Source organism: Salvelinus alpinus, chromosome 18 (assembly GCF_045679555.1).
Source record: "Salvelinus alpinus chromosome 18, SLU_Salpinus.1, whole genome shotgun sequence".
NCBI lineage: Eukaryota > Metazoa > Chordata > Actinopteri > Salmoniformes > Salmonidae > Salvelinus > Salvelinus alpinus.
The window spans coordinates 23758126-23772157 of NC_092103.1; the positions used below are offsets into that span (position 1 = coordinate 23758126).

Sequence of the window (14032 nt, forward strand, 5' to 3'; positions counted from 1 at the left end):
CAGGAAGACGCGTTCTGTCTCCTAGAGATGCAAAAGGTCAAATCAATCCCAGAACAACAGCAAAATACCTTGTGAAGATGCTGAAGGAAACAGGTACAAAAGTATCTATATCCATAGTAAAACGAGTCCTATATCGACATAACCTGAAATGCCGCTCAGCAAGGAAGAAGCCACTGCTCCAAAACTACCATAAAAAAGCCAGACTATGGTTTGCAACTGCACATGGGGACAAAGATCGTACTTTTGGGAGAAATGTCATCTGATCTGATGAAACAAAAATAGAACTGTTTTGCCATAATGACCATCGTTATGTTTGGAGGAAAAAGGGGAGGCTTGCAAGCCGAAGAACACCATCCCAACCGTGAAGCACGGGGGTGGCAGCATCATGTTGTGGGGGTGCTTTGCTGCAGGAGGGACTGGTGCACTTCACAAAATAGATGGCATCATGAGGACGGAAAATTATGTGGATATATTGAAGCAACATCTCAAGCCATCATGAAGTTAAAGCTTGGTCGCAAATGGGTTTCCAAATGGAAAATGATCCCAAGCATACTTCCAAAGTTGTGGCAAAATGGCTTAAGGACAACAAAGTCAAGGTATTGGAGTGGCCATCACAAAGCCCTGACCTCAATCCTACAGAATATTTGTGGGCAGAACTGAAAAAGCATGTGCGGGAAAGGAGGCCTACAAACCTGACTCAATTACACCAGCTCTGTCGGGATGAATGGGCCAAAATTCACCCAACCTATTGTGGGAAGCTTGTGGAAGGCCATCCGAAACGTTTGACCCAAGTTTAACAATTTAAAGGCAATGATTCCAAATACTAGTTGAGTGTATGTAAACTTCTGACCCACTGGGAATGTGATGAAAGAAATAAAAGCTGAAATAAATAATTCTCTCTACTATTATTCTGACATTTCACATACTTAAAATAAAGTGGTGATCCTAACTGAACTATGACAGGAAATTTTTACTAGGATTATGTAATGGTCTGGGTGTAGCTGGTGCAGAGGAGTCAAATATTCCAAAAACATGTCATAATACCGAGCCCACAATAACGGACCGAACATACATAAAACAATCACGCATAAAAACCATGGGGAAAACAGAGGGTTAAATAATGAACATGTAATTGGGGAATTGAAACCAGGTGTGTAAAACAAAGACAAAACAAATGGAAAATGAAAAGTGGATCGGCGATGGCTAGAAGGCCAGTGACGTCGACCGCCGACCGCCGCCTGGACAAGGAGAGGGACCGACTTCGGCGGAAGTCGTGACAGATTAAATGTCAGGATTTGTGAAAAACTAAGTTTAAATGTATTTGGCTAAGGTGTATGTAAACTTCCGACTTCAACTGTAACTGCCTTAATGTTGCTGGACCTCAGAAAGAGTAGCTGCTGCCTTGGGGATCCTTAATAAATACAAATCCAAAATACACACACATTGTTGCATCTGTCTCTCTCATTGTGCTTTCCATTTTCTCTCACCCCCTCACTCTGTCTTTCTCTTTCTCTTATTACCTCTTTCCTTAATCCCACACTCTGTTTTCTCTCTGATGACGTGTTGTCCTCCTTTAGGGTCTGTTCTCTCAGTACTAAGCACTGTCCTCTCTCCATCTCTCTCTCGCATCATCTCTCTCTCTGGGTATTAGGAGTCTCTTAGAGGCAGCATGATGAATGCCCAAGCCAGTGTACAGTATGAAAAGGCTTAGACTTATGCGTTATTCTACTGAATCCAATCCATTAAAAAACTGGGGAGTGTGGTGGCAGTTGGACTATTGGGCGACACAGAACCTACCAGCTCAGCAGAACCGCACCGAATCAGAGCAAACCCCTCGGCCCACAATCTTCCATTCTCTCCACTCTCCAGTCAGCAGACGACTGAAATGCTGATGTCTTCATTCTTCTAAATCAGCTGCTATAGATGTAAAAATTTTCCATTTCAGTTTTTTCTCTAGTAGCTTTTGCAGCTTTCAGATGTGTTAGATTGGCTTCCATAAATCAGACAGTAAACAGAGTCTCTGGGCCAGTGGCTGTGTGTGAGTGTCCACATGTGGTAGAGTGATGAGTTGTCAACTAGCTGCTGAGTTAAGCAAGCAGGAAGTCAGAGTGCTTTGGTTTGGTTTGACAGAAGTGTTAAGGCGCAAACACACTGCTTACAGCTGCCTCCTTCGCAGAATCAACGCTTTCAGAAGTGTCACTTTTCTCTTTCACACTCCAGGATTTGAGATGTCAAACATACACTTACGCACGTGCGTGCACACACAGACACACACACATACACACTCACAGACACACACACACTGAATAGTGTAGTCCAAGTGACTCACTTTATAGTTTTGTTCATTCGGAGGAGTTGGTTTGAATCTGATTAATTTTGGTATTTTACGAGGTAGGAGGAGTTGTACATTTTGATTAAAAAACGTAACTTGATGTGTTTCTAGTGCAAGTTAGAGTCCCTAAAACTTAGCCAGAAAGTTTTCGCAGTTTGGAGCACTGAACTCTAATAATTCCATGGACGGGGAGGCACATATCATCGGTAGAATTGTGGTGTCAGCACAAAGCAATTTGACTAATGGAATATGTGGAGTGTTGTCAATAGAAGGGGGGGGGGGGGTTCCTGGCTATCGATCCAAGTCATTTATCACTCAACGCTGATCAAAAGCCCATTTAAACCCAAACCAGCTCTGACTGCATGCTCAGAGACGGAGGAGAAAATGCTTGAGTGGATATGACTGTTTAAGAGAGGAGGTCAGAACTCTCATTAGAGCCAAACATGATTAACTCTCTGGAGATGTATCTCTCTAGTCATCAGTGTTCGGTGTGAGTAGTGTGCCTTTACTGGAAACACACACACATATGCAAGCTCAAACACAGGGACGCACAAACACACACACTCATTGTGGGCCGCAGATACGAGATCAAACTGAGTTTATACTTTGGTTACCTGTTCATAGGCACCTTTTCCACACATACACCTACACACCAGGGTTTACGTTAGCTGGCAATAAATAAAAGCCGATAAATAAAACTGTTACCGGCCAAAATGACAGAGAAAAAAAATCCCATTGCAAAATAATGCTTTTTATTCATTGATGGAAATACATTTGATCGTCATGCTTATCAGTCTATAGGTTCATTAGTGGAATTAAATTGGCCTGTGTGTATTTTTGTTAGTCATCATGTAGCCTATCTTATTTATCCAACCTATGTTGAGTGGGATTTCTCCTGCAGCTCCTCAGCTGGTTGATGCTGGAGTAAAACATGTGCTTGTATAAGCCCATCCCAATTCTAAATGCAATCACGTGTTAAAACCTGTTTTGGTGCACGATTAAAAAGAGCTGGGCCTACTATTTTGATTTCTTAACTGGTAATTGAAGCACGCCTCCCATTCACCATTCAAGTGCAGGCAACAGGCTATCAGTTTGTCACCACCACTTTACAATGTAAGCTGAAGACAGTATGCATTTTGAAAACATAGGCCTACTTAATTGTTTGATACCTGAATGTTTTACTTCATATTATGAGACATATCTTACCTTGATTCAAAGTAGCTTATAGGCAAATCCGACCATAGAAACATGGAGGCAATTAATTTATAAAGACTTCATAGGCGGTGAGTGAATTTGGGGAAGTTCGGGGAAGCTTACAATTTATCCTAACATTACTACCGATCTAAATGCCAGTTATGATTTTCATATGCGCATTTTCGTGGAACATTTTGATTTCAATAATAACGTTTTAGTTTCTCAAAATCATTGTCACATGATTAATCATAAAAATCTGAATTAAAATTGTAAAAATTGAAAAGTTCAAATTCAACTAATGCGAGAGCACCAGGCTCTACCATATGGACACATTGATACACTGTGATCCATTGGCTGCTAAAGAAATGAGTGCATGGAACTCAGCATGTGGACTATAACTTCCATTGTCATCTAAGTCAAAATACATAAAGCAGACAAATAAAAACAGTAGAAAATATAATAAATTCACGTTCTTTAAATTGCATTAATCTCTCTACTCAGCCTTTCTATATATCTTGACTTGAGCTACTCTTTATTTAAATTCCCAATTACATATATTTACTACTTGTGATATATGTAATGGGGAACTGATTTTAAAAAACTATCAAAGGGCAAACCATTCACACAATGAAACAGTGAATGTGCAAGAATTAGCGGTAGACAGCTGAGCCATTCTGGAGAGAGACTTGCCTATATCTTTGCCACACACCCCTCCCCTTCTTTTGTCTCAATTTTGAATTATACTCAAGACACTATCTTCACACTTATTTTAAATGCTTTTAACTAACAGACCTAACTTAATAATCAGCTAGGCCTATTGCCATGCGTTCTGTCCAAATTGCAGGCTTCCCAAATAGGCATACAGTAGGCCTACAAGCTGGTGATTTGAAACAATCGATAGCTATAAAATAAATTATCCTCGATTCCTCTGTGGCTAAGTCATGCTTTCTGGTGAAGTATTTTGATGATTGATGATGATTTTTTCTTATTTCTGTATAGGCCGGAGTAATTATATTATTTTGGCAAATTTATTTCAATTGACTTCCCCAGCCTATTTGAAGTGCCACCTATGCAAGACTTCCTCATATGCCATTTCTCTCCTGTGCTTTTGGTTTTCATATCAACTTTCCTTCGTTGTCCAGAAGCCAAAGGCATAATCCTAGTCATATTATCAACCGATCCTAGTTTTAGCATCTTTTGTTCCCCCTCTTTCTAAGTTTCTAACAGAGATTTTCATTTTGGTCAAATATGAAACTGCTCTCATCAGTTTTCCTGCGAATTGCATTCTGGCAAATGTTTGAAAATTATGTTTTATTGTCCGCTTCATTACAGGAGTGGAATGTTCTGTTAAGATGAATTACCATAATTTAAATGTGATTTCTGTCATTCTGAGCACCGTGGGTGGACGGCACCACAACAGAAACCCTGCAACACACATAAACACATTCTAACAAACACCAATTGCATTCATAAAAACACTCACAGGAATGATTGGAATGGCTTTTAACACTTCCTTTTGTCTCTTCCAGGATTGGCTGAGTAAGTATGGGTACCTCCCGCCCCCTGACCCAGTGACTGGACAGCTCCAGACCAAGGAGGCCCTGACCAAAGCCATCAAAGCCATGCAGAAGTTTGGAGGACTGGAGGAGACTGGGGTGCTAGGTGTGTGTGTGTGTGTGTGTGTGTGTGTGTGTGTGTGTGTGTGTGTGTGTGTGTGTGTGTGTGTGTGTGTGTGTGTGTGTGTGTGTGTGTGTGTGTGTGTGTGTGTGTGTGTGTGTGTGTGTGTGTGTGTGTGTGTGTGTGTGTGTGTGTGTGTGTGTGTGTGTGTGTGTGTGTGTGTGTGTGTGTGTGTGTGTGTGAACATCGGCTGTTTCAATAAGATCCCCAATGTTGTTGATATACAAAATGAACAACAGTGGGCCCAAAATAGAACCTTGCGGAACACCTGAGCACACCTCTATGGACTCAGATTTACAACCATCCGCCATTCCACATTGTGTACGATTTGATAGGTAATTTATAAACCAATCTAGAGCATGACCAGTAATTCCACAACATTTTAACCTTTGCACTAACACAGCATGGTCCACGGTGTCAAAAGACTTCGACAAATCAATAAAAACAGACACACAATGTAACTTCTTATCAAGAGCACAGTGGATGTCATTTAAAACCTTCAATGTTGCTGAAACAGTGCTGTGGCCAGACCTAAAACCTGATTGTATTCCATTTAAGATGTTGTTTTCTTGGAAGTAGGTCTTTAGCTGCCTACTAACTAAGTACTCCAGTACCTTTGACAGTACAGACAATTTTGATATGGGTCGAGATTTGTCAAGTAGCGAAGGATCTCCACCTTTCACGAGGTGCAGTACAAAAGCAGATTTCCATTACTTGGGTTAAAGGTTACAAATACATGTTAAGGGGGGAGCAATGATGTCTGCGGCTAGGTGTAGGAGGCGGGGGTCTAGTTCATCAGGGCCAGGGGATTTTTTTAAATCAATTTCTTTCAGGGCTTTACACACTTCTGAAAGAGAAGGATGAAAAGGAGAACCCGGTGAAGGAGTGCACAGGGCTGCCAGGTACATTTATAGGGGGCTCAATTATACCTTTGACCTTTTCAAATAAACTGCCTGCATCTAAAAAATGCTGGTTCAAGGCTTTCAGAATGGAGGTTCTCTCAGTTACTATCTGTGTGTCGACCAACAATTGTTTAGGAAGCTGTGTATCTTTTCTGCACTCCAAACCTTTCACTACTTGTCAAAATTTGGATGGATTATTTAAATTTTGTGAAGTAGATTTCAGGTAGTGGTCTGCTTCAATTTACGGATCATAGCCACACCCATATTTCGAAGACGTTTATAAGCCATCCAATCATCTGCCAAACCAGTCCCTCTTGCTTTAGCCCACATAGCATTTCGTTCCCTTATGATTTTAGTAAGTTCCTTAGTAAACCAAGGGTTCTCTCTGCCCTTAATCCTGAATTTTTTAAAAGGGGCATGCCTATTGCATCATCCTGGAATGTATTGTGGAAGTAAGAAAAGGCTAGTTCAACATCAGGGATTAATTCCATTCTATTCCATTCAATGCTAGATACATCGTGTAAAAAACCTTGAATATCAAACCGCTTCCAGTTTCTTTTCGTAATAACATGTGGAGATTTCATAGGAATTTTACCATCTCTCACACAGGCAATAGCACAGTGATCACTTACAGTGGGGCAAAAAAGTATTTAGTCAGCCACCAATTGTGCAAGTTCTCCCACTTAAAAAGATGAGAGAGGCCTGTAATTTTCATCATAGGTACACTTCAACTATGACAGACAAAATGAGGAAAGAAAATCACATTGTAGGATTTTTAATGAATTTATTTGCAAATTATGGTGGAAAATAAGTATTTGGTCACCTACAAACAAGCAAGATTTCTGTCTCTCACAGACCTGTAACTTCTTCTTTAAAAGGCTCCTCTGTCCTCCACTCGTTACCTGTATTAATGGCACCTGTTTGAACTTGTTATCAGTATAAAAAACACCTGTCCACAACCTCAAACAGTCACACTCCAAACTCCACTATGGCCAAGACCAAAGAGCTGTCAAAGGACACCAGAAACAAAATTGTAGACCTGCACCAGGCTGGGAAGACTGAATCTGCAATACGTAAGCAGCTTGGTTTGAAGAAATCAACTGTGGGAGCAATTATTAGGAAATGGAAGACATACAAGACCACTGATAATCTCCCTCGATCTGGGGCTCCACGCAAGATCTCACCACGTGGGGTCAAAATGATCACAAGAACGGTGAGCAAAAATCCCAGAACCACACGGGGGGACCTAGTGAATGACCTGCAGAGAGCTGGGACCAAAGTAACAAAGCCTACCATCAGTAACACACTACGCCGCCAGGGACTCAAATCCTGCAGTGCCAGACGTGTCCCCCTGCTTAAGCCAGTACATGTCCAGGCCCGTCTGAAGTTTGCTAGAGAGCATTTGGATGATCCAGAAGAAGATTGGGAGAATGTCATATGGTCAGATGAAACCAAAATATAACTTTTTGGTAAAAACTCAACTCGTCGTGTTTGGAGGACAAAGAATGCTGAGTTGCATCCAAAGAACACCATACCTACTGTGAAGCATGGGGGTGGAAACATCATGCTTTGGGGCTGTTTTTCTGCAAAGGGACCAGGACGACTGATCCGTGTAAAGGAAAGAATGAATGGGGCCATGTATCGTGAGATTTTGAGTGAAAACCTCCTTCCATCAGCAAGGGCATTGAAGATGAAACGTGGCTGGGTCTTTCAGCATAACAATGATCCCAAACACACCGCCCGGGCAACAAAGGAGTGGCTTCGTAAGAAGCATTTCAAGGTCCTGGAGTGGCCTAGCCAGTCTCCAGATCTCAACCCCATAGAAAATCTTTGGAGGGAGTTGAAAGTCCGTGTTAGCCAGCAACAGCCCCAAAACATCACTGCTCTAGAGGAGATCTGCATGGAGGAATGGGCCAAAATACCAGCAACAGTGTGTGAAAACCTTGTGAAGACTTACAGAAAACGTTTGACCTCTGTCATTGCCAACAAAGGGTATATAACAAAGTATTGAGATAAACTTTTGTTATTGACCAAATACTTATTTTCCACCATAATTTGCAAATAAATTCATTAAAAATCCTACAATGTGATTTTCTGGATTTTTTTTCCTCATTTTGTCTGTCATAGTTGAAGTGTACCTATGACGAAAATTACTCATCTTTTTAAGTGGGAGAACTTGCACAATTGGTGGCTGACTAAATACTTTTTTGCCCCACTCTATGTCACTTATGTTCATTCATCATTCAGCCTACAGTAGCAGCCAATGTGTGGTGTTCAATGTAGGCCTACATTCCATGAAACTTTTGGGAAAAAACATGCAGGGCTTAACATTAACCTCTTTATCCACTTGTCCTTCAGACAAGGAGGTGACTGAAAATGTTGTTGTGTTGTTTGATGCAAGAAACTACTTTACAAAATAAAATGCATTATTATTTGTGTCATACCATTATTACAGAGAATCAGTGTCACGTTCCTGACCTGTTTTCTGTTGTTTTTGTATGTGTTTAGTTGGTCAGGGCGTGAGTTGGGGTGGGCATTCTATGTTATGTGTTTCTATGTTGGTTAATGGGTTGCCTGATATGGTTCTCAATTAGAGGCAGGTGTTTTACGTTTCCTCTGATTGAGAACCATATTAAGGTAGGTTGTTTCACATTGTTTGTTGTGTGGGTGGTTGTCTCCTGTGTCTGTGTTCGTAGCGCCACACGGGACTGTTTCGGTTTGTTTGTAGTCTGTACCTGTTCGTGCGTTCTTCGTGTATATGTAAGTGCTTATGTTCAGGTCGGTCTGCGTCGTTTGTTGTTTTGTAGTTTGTTAAAGTGCTTTCGTGTTTTTTCGTCTTTACTTTAATAAATTCATTATGTCTACATTTCACGCTGCATATTGGTCCTCTGATCCTTCTCGCCTCTCCTCGTCCGAGGAGGAGGAAGACGACAGCCGTTACAATCAGACAAATTATGCAACCCTCTGCCTATTGCTACTTAGCTTACTTAGCCTGATTCAAAATACAACATTGCCCCTTGAAGACACAAAAAGCTCTTTATCTGACTCGTTTTTCAAAGGTGTCTAAAAATGTATAGGTTTTGTGCTCTTGTAGGAAGCAATCACTACCTAATTGCTGACTACAAATTATCTATAACTGGGATACTTACTAACTAGTAAAGGATATGAACAAAATGTGCACACGTGGGTACATGCAGCTCTCGCTTTGATCTCAAAACAAGCGCATCTACTCACGACCGCTCATGCTGTAAACACAGTCCAGTTCAAAGTAAATTTCACAGATCCATATATGGCAATGGTCTATTTGCATATAGCCCTACTGCAGCTCTGATTGTTTATGCCGCACTGATTTTTTTAGAGTATGGGCTGAGTAGTGCGTGTCAATGCAATAGAATCCAACTCCGATGCGTTCTGCCGACAACAAAATCTCTTGCATAGTTCAATTTGTTTTGGTATGTTGCATTGAAAGTGGCTAATATTGCACAGATTCGATCACAATTGTCACAGTAAAGGGAAACGTTAATAGTGCTAACAGGGAAAGCTCTCGGACAGTGGGCACCAACCTTTTCTGAGTCAAAATGCAAGCCGAGACCTGCTGCTCAGATTAATTTTTTTACATGGCTTAAAAAGCGTAAACCTGTGCAACATTAACCAATTAAAAACAGTACTGTAACAATGAGGTTTGTGCAGTAAGCTATAGGCCCAATACATTATCACCGCATATTGGCTTTGCTTGAATTTCCCTGCCAATGCACTGTAGTTCGGGAGATTTTTTTAAATTATATAAAAAAATGTGAGGTAGGCTATATGATCACGCCGATAATAGATCCTTTGTAGCATTACTTGTGAAGCACAGCTGAGTGAGCATACATTTACATCATTTGCTTTTCATTTTTATTTTACTGGGCTGATGGTGCCTGCATCTGATGGTCAGTCTCAGAGGAAGGAGAGAGCAGCAGACTCTCAACATCCCTTCGCTCTCCTTTTCCTCCACTGACAATGACCAAAAAGGAACACTGTCTTCCAGATGATGGCGAAACTCAAATCGCACCGCATTAAATTTTCCGATGACACAACAGTGGTAGGCCTGATCACCGACAACAACGAGACAGCCTATAGGGAGAAGGTCAGAGACCTGGCCGTGTGGTGCCAGGACAACAACCTCTCCCTCAACATGATCAAGACAAAGGAGATGATTGTGGACTACAGGAAAAAGAGGACCGAGCACACCCCTATTCTCATCGACCGGGCTGCAGTGGAGCAGGTTGAGAGCTTCAAGTTCCATCACCAACAAACTAACATGGTCCAAGCACACCATGACAGTCGTGAAACGGGCACGACAAAACCTATTCCCCCTCAGGAGACTGAAAAGATTTGGCATGGGTCCTCAAATCTTCAAAAGGTTCTACAGCTGCACCATCGAGAGCATCCTGACTGGTTGCGTCACTGCCTGGTATGGCAACTGCTCGGCCTCCGACAGCAAGGCACTACAGAGGATAGTGCGAACAGCCCAGTACATCACTGGGGCCAAGCTTCCTGCCATCCAGGACCTCTATACCAGGGGGTGTCAGAGGAAGGTCCTAAAAATTGTCAAAGACTCCAGCCACCCTAGTCATAGACTGTTCTCTCTGCTACCACACAGCAAGCAGTACCGGAGCGCCAAGTCTAGGTCCAAGATACTTCTAAACAGCTTCTATCCCCAAGCCATAAGACTCATGAACATCTCGTCAAATGGCTACCCAGACTATTTGCATTACCCCCCCCTCTCCACACCACTGCCACTCTCTGTTGTCATCTATGCATAGACACTTTAATTAACTCTACCTACATGTACATACTACCTCAACTAACTGGTGCCCCCGCACATTAACTCTGTACCAGCACCCCCCTGTATATATTGTTATTTTTTACTGCTGCTCTTTAACTACGTGTTACTTTTCTCTTATTCTTATCCATATTTTTTTCAAACTGCACTGTTTGTTAGAGGCTCATAAGTAAGCATTTCACTGTAATTTGTATTTGTTGTATTTGGCGCATGTGACTAATGAAATTTGATTTGATTTGATTATTTCTGCCTCATGGACAAATTCATGTTGTTACTCTATTAACTTATTATGGCTGCAGGGGCAGTATTGAGTAGCTTGAATGAAAGATCCAAAGAGGTGCCCAGAGTAAACAGCCTGCTCCTCAGTCATAGTTGCTAATATATGCATATTATTATTAGTATTGGATAGAAAACACTCTGAAGTTTCTAAAACTGTTTGAATTATGTCTGTGAGTATAACAGAACTCATATGGCAGGCAAAAACCTGAGAAAAAATCCAAACAGGAAGTGGAAATTCTGAGGCTGGTCGATTTTCAACCAAGATCCCATTGAAATCACAGCGAGATATGGATGAGTTTGCACTTCCTACGGCTTCCACTAGATGTCAACAGTCTGTAGAACCTTGTCTGATTCCTCTACTGTGAAGGGGGGCCAAATGAGAGGGGAATTAGTCAGGTCTGCCATGACCTGACCATGCTTTCACCATGCGCGTTGACATGAGAGGGAGCTCTGTTCCATCGCTCATCTGAAGTCAATGTAATTCTCCAGTTGGAACGTTATTCAAGATTTATGTTAAAAACATTCTAAAGATTGGTTCAATACATCGTTTGACATGTTTCTACGGACTGTTACGGAACTTTTGGACATTTCGTCAGGTTTTAGTGAACGCGCTTCCCTGACGTTGGATGTGATTACCAAACACGCTACAAAAATAGCTATTTGGACATAAATGATGGACATCACCGAAAAAAACGAAGTCCTGAGAGTGCATTCCGGGAGTGCATGAATGAAATATGAAATATTGAAATATTCCTCGATATTAAAAAAGACCCAAGCCACTAATAATAACACCAACGTATGCCTGTAGACACACGTTCCTACTCATTCATTACTGCTGCAGTGCTTGTTGTAGCACTGAGTGGAAATAGGAAAAACGCACATTTTATGGCTCATAAAAGTGTTGAATACAAAGTGTTGACAGTGCTGAGTAAGAACTGAAACATGAACTCACATCTCTTTGCTGTATTCGTTGACAGTCTCTCTCTAGTCATGGTTCTAAACGTGTTGAAATCTCACAGCATTAACTTTGCTGCAGCTTTCTTTTATGCCTGCTACGTTACTGCAGACACAGTCATCTGAGCCACCCGATTGGCCAGCGGTAAGCTTATAGTGCACCTAATTTACTCTCTGGGCCCACCGGGAAGGCAGAGTTTGTACCTTCAGACACATGAAATGGTTCAAAATGGAAACTGTTCACCTGTTCACAGGGCAACTGAATCGGGTGCACCTACCGCCAATAGGTTTTTTCGCAAAAATGTTTGGCGATCGACTAGGAATGCCTTGGAGACAGGTTGGTGACCACTGCTCTAGAATCTCGTACTTCTGTCTGTAAAGGTTTTCTTCCAGGGGTGAAGGAGAGGACCAAAATGCAGCGCAGTTAGTGTTAAACATGTTTAATTAAAGAACAGTGAACACTACAAACAACTACCAAAATAACAAACGTGACAAAAACCGATACAGACCTATCTGGTGCAGAACACAAACACAGAGACAGGTAACAACCACCCACAACGAACACAGTGAAACAACCTACCTAAATATGACTCTTAATTAGAGGAACGCAAAACACCTGCCTCTAATTAAGAGCCATACCAGGCAACCCTAAACCAACATAGAAACACACAACATAGAATGCCCACCCAAAACTCACGCCCTGACCATCACACACATACAAAACAACAGAAAACAGGTCAGGAACGTGACACTGTCTGTGGGCTGATATTTCTGCCAACCCTAGTGTGTGTGTGTGTGTGTGTGTGTGTGTGTGTGTGTGTGTGTTGAACACATTGTCTTTGCCTTTGTTGTTTTCGTTCTGCTAAAACAATATAAGAAATGTAATGGATGGACATGCTCACTAGTTTATGACTCTATATGAATGTGTACATCTGTTTCTGTTCCCCTGATCAGACAAAGCTACCCTGGGCCTGATGAAGACCCCGAGGTGTTCTCTCCCAGACCTGTCTGAGACGGAGGTGATGGTGGGCCGCAGGAGACGAGCTCTGGTCGCCCAGAACAAGTGGAGCAAGAGACACCTCTCCTGGAGGTATAGTCCCTGTCACAGTTTCTGTGTTATTTGATTGTTGTTTCCTTAGATTACCGCTGGAGGGCACCCTTACCCTGTTTTCTAGTTTCCAGGATATCCTGATTATTACTTTTTAGATTCACCTGTGTTTAATTACCTTCTCTGTTCACCTGGTTGCCTTGTTTCTGTTAATACTCTAAGTAAAAGTTCTGGATTTACCCTTACCTCTGCTTGCTGTGTTTCTCTGCGCCTGGGTTCAAGTTCGTACTAGCATTATTGTTACAGTAGACCAAAGCCTACAATGGACCCATCAGAGATTTCTCAGTCGTCCGAGGAACATTCCAAACTCCACTATTTATGGTCGGCTCTCACACACCATGGGACTGTGATTGGTCGCCATGAGGCACGGCTGCAGACATTGTAGGAGGATTTAAGAACTCTTGTGTCCGCTCTGCAGACAGGACAGACGGGAGCAACTGCTGCTGCATCTGTGGCTGTTCCTAATCCTCCACTCCCTACCAGCTCAGCATCTTCCTACCTTCGGGAGACTCATCTCCTGGCACCGGAGCGCTATGAGGGGCATCCTGGGAGGTTTTGTGGGTTCCTGCTCCAATGCTCGCTGGCCTTCGAGCTGCAGGCATCAACGTTTCCGACCGAGCGTTCCAGAGTGGCATACGTTATCTCCTTGCTCTCAGGACGGGGTCTGGCCTGGGCCACAGCCATATGGGAGCAGCAATCAGACATTTGTTTTAATTCGCAAAGCTTCACCCAGGAGATGAAAAGGGTTTTTGATCACCCCA

At 42.2% G+C, this 14032-nt stretch overlaps 1 protein-coding gene across 1 annotated transcript in view; it reads left to right on the forward strand.

Moving 5' to 3' along the window:
- LOC139544027 (matrix metalloproteinase-17-like) overlaps positions 1–14032 on the forward strand; it is a 100570-nt gene that overhangs the window by 41529 nt on the left and 45009 nt on the right. The window contains exons 2-3 of the mRNA XM_071350699.1: positions 5056–5188; positions 13118–13253. Coding sequence (XP_071206800.1) covers positions 5056–5188; positions 13118–13253 — 269 coding nt within the window. The remainder of the gene's footprint in view (positions 1–5055; positions 5189–13117; positions 13254–14032) is intronic.